This window comes from Gallus gallus, chromosome 3, assembly GCF_016699485.2.
Source record: "Gallus gallus isolate bGalGal1 chromosome 3, bGalGal1.mat.broiler.GRCg7b, whole genome shotgun sequence".
Classification (NCBI taxonomy): Eukaryota; Metazoa; Chordata; class Aves; order Galliformes; family Phasianidae; genus Gallus; species Gallus gallus.
The window spans coordinates 11,703,328-11,716,822 of record NC_052534.1 but is presented as its reverse complement, the minus strand read 5'-3'; the positions used below and the strand labels follow the sequence as shown (position 1 = coordinate 11,716,822).

Genomic DNA, 13,495 nt, shown 5'->3' with positions numbered 1-13,495 from the left:
TTGAGTTAAGGAGGAAAAGAGAATTATATGTGAATTACTCTTTAGAGGCTTGTAAAGCTATATAAAAATTTATGAGCTTGCTGCATTACTCAAGGTACATAATTTTATTACAGATCTGAGCAACACATGGGACAATTGATTTACTGTTATTGTTGTATTATACAGAATAAATGTTTTACAGAGAAGATGGTACTGCTTATATTTTTAAAAGTACAGAGAAATTCTTAGCTAGGCAAAGCTTATTTTTAAGGAAAGCTGAATTTTATACCCAGGCAAAAGTCATCCATTTGTATCCTGTTATATATCCTGATAGATAAACCATTACTTAGTAAATGATTGAAAGAATCTAATCATCATTTTTTCCTAGCATCTTACCTGGAATAAAGATGCAGAAAGCTAGATAGCAGAAATAGACATACGCCTTAAAATACAAGATAATTGCTCTCTTTCATAGCAAAACAGCCATCTCTGTTATACAGTAGAAATTATTTATATGTAATTATGTATTGATGGTGATGGATGAACGTCAGGTTCAAATCTTTTTACAACAAGGAACTGGTATTGATTGAACACAAGGGGTAGGATTGATGTTGTTCTAATGCCATGCTTCAGGACTCATCCAGGTCTAGACTCCAGCCTAACATCAGTGCCTTAAGCTGACAAAACTGAGTTGCTTCCTGAATCTGATAATTCCACTGATGGCCGAAAAAGACTGGGCAACTACCTCAGATACTGACAACCAAATATCAGACAAATCAAGTTTAAGAGAAATACCTACTGGTAGGACATTAAAATTGGAAAACCAAATCACTTGAGTTGAAAGGCAATACATTTTTATTTCACTATGTGGCTGCAGATATTAATGTGCACTGGTTTTCATTGCCATCTCATCCCTGAGTTAGTGATAAACAGCCTCTTGCTGCCTGCTGGAAGGGCCAGCTTGTGGAGGAGAATGGCGGGTCACAGATTTTAGTGTTCACTTCCCAGAACACAAGATGATTCGTTTTGGCTACCAACTGAGGCCGTTCCTTTTTTGATCCAGTGCTGTAGGAGTGGGGGGAACAGGGAAGGAAAAATAAAATATGTTCTAGCTTAGATATTTGAGAATTTGATCTTTAAATTAGGAACTTGAAGCAGTCCATTTGTACTCGTCAGTGCTGTTTCATTACCAGTTCTACTGCTTTCATAGCGTGGGCGGAATGTTCGCTCACAAAGATGAAACTTGCTGTCTTTTTCCAAAGACCTTAATGAAGATAAATCTTGCAGTCAGCAGTTGTTTTCTTTCCAAGAATTCTTCTTAATTTTGCACTTTGTCAATGGTTCCTGCTAAATTAGATATCTTTTTCCTCCGAGTGCAGCCATCCAAAATCAAGTGAGTAAAAACTGGAAGATTTGGAAGAGTTGGTTTGTAGCCTGCCTAAAGCAACCTTTCCATAGTCTGACTGTTGGTTACATGGGGCATAGAGCAGAGCTTCAGTCTACTGCAGTGTGCCCGGGTGTCCCAGAAGGCCAGTGGCATCCTAGCTTGTATCAGGAATGATGTGGTGAGCTGGACTACGGAAGTAATCCTGCCTTTGTACTCGGCACAGGTGAGGCCTCACCTCGAGTTCTGTGTTCAGTTTTGGGCACCTCAGTACAGAAAGGACATGGAGTTGCTGGAACAGGTTCATGAAAGGGCAACAAGGCTGGTGAAGGGCTTGGAGAATATGGCCTACGGCTCCCCGAAGGAAGACACTGAAGGAACTGGGGCTGTCTAGTCTGGGGAAAAGGAGGTTGAGGGGAGACCTTATTGCTCTCTTCCAATATCTGAAAGGTGCTTACAGCGAGAGCAGGGTTGGTCTCTTCTTACTGGTGACAGGTGACAGGACAAGGGGAAGTGGCCTTTAGTTGCGCCAGGAGAGGTTTAGGCTGGATATCAGGAAACACTTCTTTACAGAAAGGGTTGTTAAGCACTGGAATAGGCTCCCCAGGGAGGTGGCTGAGTCACTATCCCTGGATGTGTTTAAAAACCTTTTTGATATGGTTCTCAGGGACATGATTTAGTGGAAGGTTGTTAATTAGGGTAGTTTGGTTAGGTTGTGGTTGGACTTGATGATCTTTAAGGTCTTTTCCAACCTGAGCGATTCTATGATTCTATGAATCATTTGTGGAATCCATTTTCCTATCACCATTCTAGACACAAATGGTACGTCTGCACAGCTAGGAGGACTTTTCCATCTATAAGTCTCTGCACGAGGAAATTAACAGTCAGGAATGGTTGATAGCTACCATGATGTGCTTGTATGTCTCATGTTTTCCTGAAAAATCAGCCTCAGCAGTCCTCCTGTCAACTTAGAGACCATGTCAGTATGACTGCATTCCTTCCAGGTGAGGAAAAAACCTGAGCTGACTCACAACTGAGTTTAAATTCTCATTCATACAATGAAGTGAAACCAGAGTGAAACCAGAAGTTCTAACTGAGTAAGGAATTGGCAATATGTTGAATTACATTTAGTACCTGGTTAGCTCATGGCTATGTGAAAAAGATCTGAAATCATTGGAACTAAGCTTAGTTTTCTGCAGTCTGCGTAGTTTCCAGGCCACGTCTAGGTCCAAGGCAGCAATATAAGAAAGTTCATTTAATTTGTGATTGAAATTCATTTATCTCCAAAGGTTTCCAAGTCTAGACTGACAGAGTAGGTTTTGCCTCCTAATTAAATTGCTCAGAGAGTCATCATTTCTATTTTAACTTTACCATAAGATGCATTTTTCCACTTGTCCTGCTAGGAGTAAATACTGGGCTTGTTCATAAAGAACAGGACTGGATCATCTGTTGACAAGCTCATTTGTTTTTACTGGTGCTCATTTCTTCTTGCTGCCATGTGTGGGATAAGACCTGGCCCCTTGTGCAAATCCTTGTTGCAACTCCCCTGGACACTGCAGAATCCAAACCTCCTCTGTTTCACTGAGATAGGATACTTGTGCCACAAGGCTTTTCATAGGAGCATAGAATAGCCTGGACTGAAAAGAACCACAATGATCATTGAGTTTCAGCCCCCCTGCTATGTGCAGGGTCGCTAACCACTAGACCAGGCTGCCCAGAGCTTTTGTCACACAGGACCCTAGTTGTGGTACATCATCTATCTCGTGTGAGTTGCCATATCCCACAGAACAACTGGTGTTACTTGTGAAATTCCTGCAATAGTAGGAAGAGTCTCCAGCAACAGCCAGCCAGGAGTGGGTGCTAGAGGAGCAGCGCAGTCACCAGGCCAGAGGCTGTGAGATGCCTGCATGGTTGTGGCCTCTTGGCTTCCAGTGTTTGCAGTTTTCTGGACTACTGGAGAAAGAGAAAGCACAGCATCTAATGCCCCTTCCAGATTCATTTTCTATTAATTTGTCTAACCTCTTTTTTTTTCAGGCTTTTGACCTCTGTATTGCTGGGGGCCAATTAATTTTGTAACTCATTACATGCTCTATGGAAAAGCACTTCTTGCTGTTTTCTGCTGCTTCTAAATCTTCCCTCTGGTAATTTCTGTGTTTTCCTGCTAGTTCTTGCATTATGAGAAGTAGTAAATAACTCCCTGTCCACCTTCTCTGTGCTATTTGTGATTTATAGACGACTGTCAAGTTCCCCATTTTCCCTGGCTGAAAAGTCATATTCTATTTACTCTTTGCTCATACAGATCCGTGCCATTCAAAGTGCTGTATAAGCTGTTGTGATAATTAAAAGAAGTAAATTAAACATGCACCTGGGCACAGAGGCTCAGAAGCACTGAGAACCTGTGGCTACACCTGGAGTTATTAGCAGGCATCTTAAGGCTGAAAATCAGGGCCTTAGTTTAGAGATACTGAGGGAGCAGTAAAGATACTCACAAAAGTATTTGGCTATGTCCGAGCCGCAGAACAGCACTGAACCATGTGGCTGGCATACTGCAAGCCTGGACTCCATTCAAATACTGCAGAATATTTATTGTCCATATTGAATGTAAAGAACCAGGCTTTCTGGAATGATGACCGAGAAACTCACTGGACAGTAACCAGAAAGATACTTCGTTTTACCCTCCAAGAGTCAAGGACAACGTTGTTTCTGTTTCATTCTGGCACAAGAGTTTTTGGGAGCTGGGGATTTTGAATCTAAAATCCAAGACTTTGGTGCTACCAATGGACTGCCTATTCCTGCACCCCTAGAGCTGAGAATCTGCTGAAAAGAAATGTTTTTAGGAGCAAAGCTATTCAGACACGAGTCTCAAATTATCTTCAATAGCATGCTCAGCCAAATCTTAAAAAGAATGTAAGTACATTAATTAAGAATTAACATAATTCTGCTCCTTGAGTATGGTGTTTATTAAAATATAAACTCTGTGATCATACAGTTGGGAGGAAGCTTCTAAATATTTTTAAAAGCTTAATTTTCAGTCACCCTTAATTTATTTCTTTTCATTGAGAGAGGAGAAAGAAGATGCACTTGACTTTCTGAAACTCTCCACTTGCTTCTCAAATATAGCATCAAAAAGTTGCTGAGTGTCCTTAGCTTTGCTGATGGGGCAAAATCGTGAGTGATTTAGACTGTGTGAAAGGGAGAGGCTTGGGATAGCATTCTCAAAAGGGCCTGACAGCCACATCTATGAAGCTGTTCAAACAACTGAAGGATCAAGAAAATATGCAAAGAGAATTTTGAGAGGTATGTCCTGAACACTAATACAGTTTTCAAGTTAGAATTTTGACAAAAATTTCATAGCCATGGAAATGCTTTAGAAATAGATGGAAGACCCCAAGTGTGTGGTCATTTCCACTACTGATTGGAAAATGATGTTTAATCTTTGTCCTGCCACGCTAAGTAGACTAATAGCTCATGAAAATGTTGGTGAGGTGATCAAATTAAGCTGAAACAGGACCTGAATCCTCTTAGAGAGCTCTTTGGGGAATGGTGTTGAGTGTCCGAAATGGTGTTTGCTGAAACATAAACAAGCGGGGCTCTCGCGGAATGTCACAGAGAAGGAATGACATTTTCTTTTCCAGGGGAGAAAAAAGAACCCGATACCTAATGAGATTTTCTGTGGATATATGTGTCCTGCTTTACCTACCATGTCTGCTTTCCTGCACATTCACTGAACTTCGTGTTTTGCAGAATGCCCAAGCTAGCTACGATTTCAGCAGTAATGATCCCTACCCCTACCCCCGCTATACAGATGACTGGTTCAACAGGTAAGTGGGCTTCAATTGGCCTGCTGTTCACTTCTGTTTGCATAGGAAATTAAAAGCATTTGCTATGATTTGTGGAATGTCTGTTTTCTGCTAGATTCTGTGCTGGCCAAAATGGTAGCTTCAATCTCACTACAGTTTGTAAAATTGGATGTTAGTTCTGACTTCTTTTTTTTTTAGATAATCTCACGATAATGTCATTTCATAGATGGTTTAAAAATGGTTCACTGTGGTATTCAAATGAAGATACTGCTTCATAAAAGTATATATTTAAATTGCTTTTATGGGTGATAACCACATACAATTTTCTGTCATCTATCCTATGACAATATAATAAGCCAGCTCTGTAAGTTTAATACAATTTTGATGGGTTTCCCATCTACTGCATCTGATGCTGTATGACTGCTATTTAATTTTGAAGAGAGTAAGCTGGAAGAAGGAATTTTATGCAGATTGGAGTCTGTCAGGAAAAGGCTTTGGGGAGGGAAGAAATGATATTTTCACTTGATTGTAAACTAAAAAGGCTGAAAAGCAGCACAGTGTAGAATGACCAGCTTAAAAACAATTAAGTCTTACATAAGTTCTGAATCATCTGCCTTTTCACCATGATTTAAGGACTGTGCTGGAGTAGCATTTCAGGCTAGGAATTGAAGTCCTTGTACACTAGATGGGAACCTGTTCTGTTATGTTTTAAGCCTGGAATCAACTGCGCAGCTGTGTTTGTTGCATAGTTTCTCCCTAACACATCATGATTGTCCAAGACTCACTTTTCCTTCTCCAGCTCTTCAGCCACGCTCCCCAGGGTCTCAGATAGGTTCTGGCTTAGATTTGCAAAACTTGTTTCGGAGTATTTCCAAGGAAGTTTACAAATGCCTTCTAGATTTAAATAATTGATGTCATCAGAGCTTATATAGCAGCAGCAGTGAGGATTTGGAAACTCATAGCAGTATCAGGGCTCAGTCATAGTACTTACTGAAATACTTTAGGCCTATTTGATGTAGTTTTCATCTCTTAGTACAGCTGCACGAATGGCCTCTGAGTTTTGAATGTGCAAGTCTTTTTTTCACTTTGCTTTGTTGGCTTCTATTTTTAAAGACATCAATGTTACTTCAGTCAGGTAGCATGAGAAAGATTTGGGGCAGCTGTGCTTCCACCTCAGACACAGGCTTCCTGGAATGGATCAAACAGATTTAGGAGCTGCTGTGTCCCCATTTACCTCTTTTGGAGACTGGCTATTTTTCAGCCAAACCGAGATGCCAATGATATTTCTCCTTTATTTCAGGAAAGGACATCTGACACTTTTAAGCTAGCATGAGCCCAATTAGTGAATGGGAACTCAGAGAAAGACTGGGGCTCTAATTTGTGAAGGTCTGCTGCCTTTCTTGCTTTATTTAAGAGAAGGATCTTTGTAGGAGAAGGATATCACTTAGCTGTGGAGCAGCACAGAGGAAAATTAAATTTAGCTTTAGTGGGCAATGGTTGATTGTGTCATTTTCAGTGTGGAACTTCATAAAACTATGTGTGCTCTGCCAAGCCTCATTAACAGCAGTTGTGCTGCTATCAAATGTTTTATAGTAGGGCACAGTTTACAGTCCTCACGTGTTCAGCAAGGTAGCACTGGAGGCAGAGGTACCTCCTGAGTTCTCTTAGGGAAGCCTTGAGCATCCTGGATGTGGCAGGGCCCCTGGCCTCAGGGCTTCTGGCTGAATTCGGGCACCCAAGGCAAGAATCGAGAGTAAGAAGTGTGGTTGCCTTAACCCTGATGTGTAAATGTTGAGAATGGCATTCTGCTTTGATGCTTCAGCTGGAAGAGAGATAGTCAAGAGGGGAGAAGTAGCAATTGTTTTGCTGATTTTCTTCTTGATTACCTTTCCCAGAAAAAATAATACCTTCTTTGTCATGAACCATGAGGTTCCTTTGGTGGGATAGGTGATTTTCTGTCTTGCAAGGTAAATCATGGAGCAACACATCAGTTAATCAGCCATTTCTTGCCAGCACAATGCAAGAAGTCCTCAAGATGCAGGATTTCATGTTTTCTCCAGACTAAGATGTGAACCAACTGTACCCAGTTGTTCAGGAGTAGTTGTAGCTATGTTTTTCCCTGCATAATCCTATACTATTGTTGTTAATCATGCTGATGTGCCCATCCATAAACTATTGCCATAACTTCTGACTCTTGAGTTATTACTTCCTGGTGGTAATAATGGTATGCATGACAGTCCATGCATACGTGTAACTGCACAGGTGTTTCTAGATAGACTGCAGTTACACAAAAAAACCATTCAAAACAACCTACAACGAAGACTCTATTTTGCTCACTTTGTGGTAAGTTCTGTATCACCCACTGAATTTTATGCATGCAGGAGATCAGTCTCAAAATAGGATAATGTCTCTTTTTCCATAAAGAATATGTTTCTGTGTAAGCAATTGAAGAATAAGAACCAGAAGACTGTTTTTTAGAAAGATGAACCAAGGGGCTTTTGTGAGCTGCCAGCTGCATGTGCAAAGTGTCATTAGTCTTTAAGAAAAAAGGAAGAGGTTTTTGCATGGAGTATTTCATTAATTCCAGCTGCTCTGCTTATAGGCACAGATTCTACTTTGTTCTTTGTAAGGTTGCTGGAGGCAGTCTGGCCTTTATTGGGAGCCACTGGCACTCTGTGAAATCAAGCAGTGTGGGTTTTAGAGGGGAACAACCCGGTGCCGTGGGCAGGAAGCTGCAGGCAGGCAGTCGGGCTGCTGTTAGGGCAGAGGCACACAGGTGGTTGGGCACCAAGATTACTTATTCCTGTCCTTACTGCACTGTCTCTGCTTGACTGTGCTCAGACCCACAGCTTGCGGACCATGGAGATTGCCATTTTGGGATGGGGGATGCTGAGTGCACAAACCTGAACCAAGCCCAGTTCCCAAAAACAGAGGCAGCCCCCCAAAGATCAGAGTGTTTTTTTAGCACCCACTTTAGGAACTGGAAGTGATTTTAGCACCTACTCCTCCATAACATTTGGGATGTGGCAGATGTGCACCATGTTGTGTGGTGCAGAGGTACCTGTGGGAGTCAGGGGCAGCTTGGCCTTTCTCTGCAACCCTCTGATTTCATGTTGTGGGCACGCACAAGGCACTGAGATCACAGCTTTCTGTTGGGATAAAAATAAGTATTTCCACTGCTATAGCTAATTATTCAGTATATTCTCTCTCTCGGATGAGAGTTTGCTGGGCAAAAAATACTCCCTGTCTTGGAAATCCATATTTTTCAGAGGTTAAAAATAAAAAAAAAAAGCCTTTATTTATTATGTATTCTAACAGAATCCCACTGAGTCTCCCTTTGGTTTCCAGACAGTGCTCATTAACAGAGCAAAAACACCTGCTCCCCTCTTCTTCATTTTTTTTTTTTCAATCAATACACTGCAAACAATGCACTAATTGAGAATTCTTATAAACATATCTAACAGCTCTTTCTGCCTGCAGCATTACCCTGTGAGGGGAAAAAAGAGCCACAGCATTACTGCAGGTTCTTTGCATGTTCAGATGCAGGTGGACTGCCTCCTTCCACGAGTAGATCTCCACTTATGCAATGCTCTCCCAGTGCTCAGAGGCTGAGAGCATCATGCAGGTGAAAAGGGGATGGCATTTGCCCTGCAAAAATGTTCCTTTGAGCTCTGCATATTTGACTGCTGCCCACTGCAAGCACTTGAGGTGGCTGGGACAGGCAGCTCATCCCCACTGTTGAGCCTGCAGCTCAGCATAGCCCTCCCTGCAGACCCCTGGCATCAGGGAGGCAGAATCCTGTCCTTTGCTGTTTGCAGATGTATTTCAAAGCAGGAGAAAAACAACCTCCCTTGAAAACTGGGGCCACGTCTTTTTGAAAACATTTGAATAGGAGAAACGTGCAATAGGATTGGCAGTGGGCTTCAGAAATAGAAATGGCTTCCAAAAATGAAGGAGTCAAATTTTGATAACTAGTTCAGTTAGGCAGAGCTGTTTTCCAGTTCACTGTAATCTTTCATGCGTGTTCATATAAAATGTTTGCATTTATACAGTGTTCATTAAAAAAGCTGCTCTATGTGCTGATATCCAGTTTGCCTTTGACGTATCTCATCTGTAGATGAAAATACTCTCAGCTATTTTTTTATCCCCTTGTTTTAAAGACTGGAAAGCAGCAAAGAGATGAACATCAGAGAAGAAAGCTGTGATCTGTGCCCATGACATAGGTCACTTCATAGAAACCACAGTGGATGTATCAATGATACATGAACAGCAAATAGGCCTAAATTAGAAAAGTCTATTATTTGCCATTAATAATTCAACCAAATGCATTTGCAGTAGTTCATGTGTGACTTATTTTTTCCCCTCCATTCAGCAGCACATTACCTGAACCCTGAGCTGCTCGACCAGAGCTGCTTGCAGCCCCCATCATCTGGGCCAGTGTGGAGGGGAGGGAGGGGAGAGGACCTTCCAATAGTCCTCCTATTTTTTTCTTTCTGTGAGACAGAGTCCACCTGGCAGTGCCACTCATATTAATTGTTTTTGAACCTACTCTCAGTCAAGGCAATTTTTTAACAGAGCCATTTGTTCTGCTTTGTGGCTTGTAGCTGGCCCACAGACCACCAGATAATGAATGCCTAGCAACCTAGAGGTGTGTTTCCTCACAGCTCCTTGAACAAGAGCACAAGGGAAAGCCTGCCTGGTTGTCAAAAGAAATCTCTCCAGCAGCTGAAGAAGTCCTCACCAATCACCTCTCTGCCCCCTTTTTAAAAGGACCTTGCCTGCAATCTTTGCTCTTTTGTGATCACATTTGAGAGCAATCGTTTTCTTTCTGGAGGCTACCTTGAAAAATGCACTCTTCTGAGGGAGGCAATAAAAAGAATGTGTTCCTTCTTGCCCCTTCATTAATTTTACACTCACCTTTGCCAGAGGTGCTTGCAAAGGACAGAGGGAGAAAAAAGATGATTAAAACAAAACAATCCTGCTGCCCCTGGGGATGGTTCATCTGGGGCTCTCCACAGCTTCTGGAAGCAGCACTGCTAATTGCACGAGTCCTTAGCGTGCTGTAGGAGCAATGCCAGCCAGAATGTGGAGTGGATGTATGTGAGTGGTGGAAAAGATTGGTATTGACGCATCTCAAAGGAAACCAACCTGACAACAGCACGGGGTTCACCTCTTTCTCTGCTATCTCTGCTATTTGTTTTAAAATGAGATTATGCTGCCCTTGTCTATCTTCTCTGCGGTTTAATTTCTGTGGTGAATTAAGAGGAAGAAGAATGCAATCTGCCTTCCTGTAAGCCTTCCTTGCAGCCACCAGCAGCAGCAGGGTCTGTACTAAGAGCACAGAGACGCCAGGTGTTCTTGAAATGCTGCGTGTCAGGCTGAACCTGGGCCTCGGTGTCAGAGCAGAGGCATCTCACATTCAAGCTGACTGCAGGCTATCCAGGCGCTGACAGCTGCAGCTCCGTGCCAGCTTGTGGCTCTCCTGGCAGCTGGGCACTGGAAGGGATGGATGCCCTCGGCCACAGTTCTGCTGCCAAGGAACGTGCTGGTCCTTGTTCTCTTCTGCTACTCCAGCTTGATACTGCACCACCTCATTCCGTAGCATTCTTTGTGGGCAGTGATACGCATCTGATATGTGTTTGAGGAGCAAAATGTATTCATGGAGCTCAAAGTAATAGGTGTCACATGGCCTGGTCACAAAAAATGCAGGGATTGGTGCTGATCTTAGTTTTACACTATTGTTTCCAGGAATGGTTCTGCTGTCTAGTAGCTGGTCACCAGGCAGAAGCTGTTTGACAGCCAGAGTTGAAATGGGCTGAATAACTTCACAGCTAAATGAAGCACAGGTCTCTGTGATAACCTCAGAGCAAGCATCATTCATGCTGCACAGGGGAAACTGATTATTTGCTGCTTCAGGATGGAATGAGCTCATCCAAGTATCCTAGTGCAGCATTCAAGTTTGCCATGGTTTTCCTCTGAAGTGCTGGACCCTGACTGCAATGAGGCAAAGACAGGACCAGGGTGATGCTCCTTGATCCAGCATGTGCAGAGTGACCACTGTATTAGCTGGGGCTAACGTGATGTCTCTGTATTCCCCTGTGCAGCCATGGGACCCGATGTGCTGGAGAGGTGTCTGCAGCTGCCAACAACAACATCTGTGGCGTGGGAGTCGCCTACAACTCCAAGGTGGCAGGTACAGTACCAACCCAAGCAGTCCTAACAGCACTGTGCCTCATGCAGTACTGCTCTGCAGGGACAGAGAGCATTGCCCAGCCCAGGACTGCAGGCTGGCACTGGGCCATGTTTTTATTACTTCTCACACTAGCTGGGGAGAGGAATTTCTCCATGGCTCCGCCGCCTTCACTGGAGGCCCTATATAGCTTCTTCAGTGACACTGCAAAGGAACAGCTCTCTTCCTCCTTTTGCTAACCTCTGTATAATCATTTTTAGTGCTCCTTCCCTGCGTCATGGCAGAATTGTTTGTGGCAAATCTTATTTTTCAGGAGAGAAGGTGCAAATTTCTGCTGCACTCGGAAACCGTACTTGAAAAGGCAAATCCCATGCTGTTGGTATGCTTTAGGCTCTCACCGCACAGGCCCTGCAGTGCTGTAAATCTCTGCAGTCATTGCTTTCCTCCCTTCTAATGAGGGATGCAGAGCACTAAGAACAGATGCCCAGAGCAGGTGCTTAGCACTCAGCATTCACTCCTCAGGTGTGCTGGGTATTTTTACTTTGTGTTAGTTTTTTTTCTGCCCTGATGGGCAGCATACAGAGATTGGAGCTGAGCTCTTGAACAGGATGTGTCAGTTGAGTTCCATCCTAAAGAAATACATTTTCCTCACTGTACTTGTTCCACAATGTTAGGGAGGGAGTAGCAAGCAGAGAAAGAGTGCTTAGGAATTACACTTCATTCCCCAGTGCACACTAAAAACTCCATCATGAATGCACCCATTGCTCCCTGGGGAAGGTTTTCTGCTTGGCCTGGTTCACTGCTGACACAGAGGAGTCAGGGGAAGGCCACGTTTTGCCTGTCAGCTGCACAGTCCAAAGCAGAACCTCCAGGACACCAAGCTATGTGTGTTAAGCAGTTACCCCCATAAGTGTGACCTAGGAATTAGTAACTGGCCAAGGAGGTCTGGTGCCTGCCTTTCTCCACCAGTAATGGTGATGTGTCCTCCGTGGATGCAGCATTTCATGAAATGTACATCCTGGCAATCACTTTTAGAGGACTGGAAGTTGAGGCAGGGGGATTTAGAAGGACCTCATCTTTATTCGTGGTATAATCTACTGCATCAAGCTGGTTGTTTAAAAATCGAAAGCTGAAGGCCTTTTCTGAAGACAGACAGCCTTTCAGATTTGCCTGCTCGGTAGCAAGATCCCCAGTGATTTGGGGGAACGTTATCCTTTTGTGTATGAGGACGGTGTGCTCCTGCAGCACCACCGTGTGGTCAGTGGAAAATTAATAGGAGCTGGTAGTCCTCTACTGACACAATTCAGAGGCATGTTTGCAGGTGGAATGCACATCAGAGGATTTCTCAGTCACTGCGACTCGTTTTATAGTTTCTAGCCTAAATTAGCAGGTCAGAAATATCCAGCTTGGGTCAGTTTTCCAAATTCCACTCTTTCCAGCTTTGTTTTTGGCACGTGGATTTTGTACTGCATACAGTGAAAGCACTGGCTTTCAAATCAGGCTCCCGCTGCCATTCACACTGTTTGGCTCTGTGGTGCTGATTTCTGCCACATGTCTGTTCTGAAGCTGTTGGGATAAACACCAAAATTCAATTCAAGGCCATAATGAGATCTGGAATGTGTCCCTAGCTGCTCCGGTCTCATCCAAAGGCCCAAAGGTTGGCTGTCAGCACCACTGTCCTGCATAGCGGGGTTGATAGATGCAAGGGCTTGCACTGCTTCTGTCCTACACTCTGCCTTGCTCAGGGCCAGTGCTCTGAGGTTTTAAAAAGTTGACATATCCTTGGATCATATCACTGAAACCCTAATTCAGTTCCTATATTAAAAATACGATCTACATACTTTTAATATTTCATTACTCTAAAATGCTGAGAGCGCTTAGCACAAATGTTTTTGAAGTGTTTTCAAATAGCAGGTGAATCTATGTACTTAGAAAGCAGCAAAGTGTTATTTTCTTTCTGGGCCACACTGCATTGCTGTGGCTGGGTGTTTAAGTGCTTGCATCCTGCTGGGTAAGCATACCCTGATGCAAAGTGTATGGTGGATGCAGAACTGCTGAGTGACTGAAAATGCCGATGAGTCTGGGGGAGTTACCCAGGTGCTGAGCTTTCATCTTCTGCTAGGTGACGTATAGTTCATGTTT

The 13,495-nt window shown here is 43.3% G+C and overlaps 1 protein-coding gene across 3 annotated transcripts in view; it reads left to right on the top strand.

The window, feature by feature from the left end:
- PCSK2 (proprotein convertase subtilisin/kexin type 2) overlaps positions 1-13,495 on the top strand; it is a 97,391-nt gene that overhangs the window by 62,722 nt on the left and 21,174 nt on the right. For all 3 annotated transcript variants that reach the window (XM_004940214.5, XM_046939646.1, XM_040697849.2), the window contains 2 exons: positions 5,108-5,184; positions 11,268-11,356. In XM_004940214.5, coding sequence (XP_004940271.2) covers positions 5,108-5,184; positions 11,268-11,356 — 166 coding nt within the window. The remainder of the gene's footprint in view (positions 1-5,107; positions 5,185-11,267; positions 11,357-13,495) is intronic.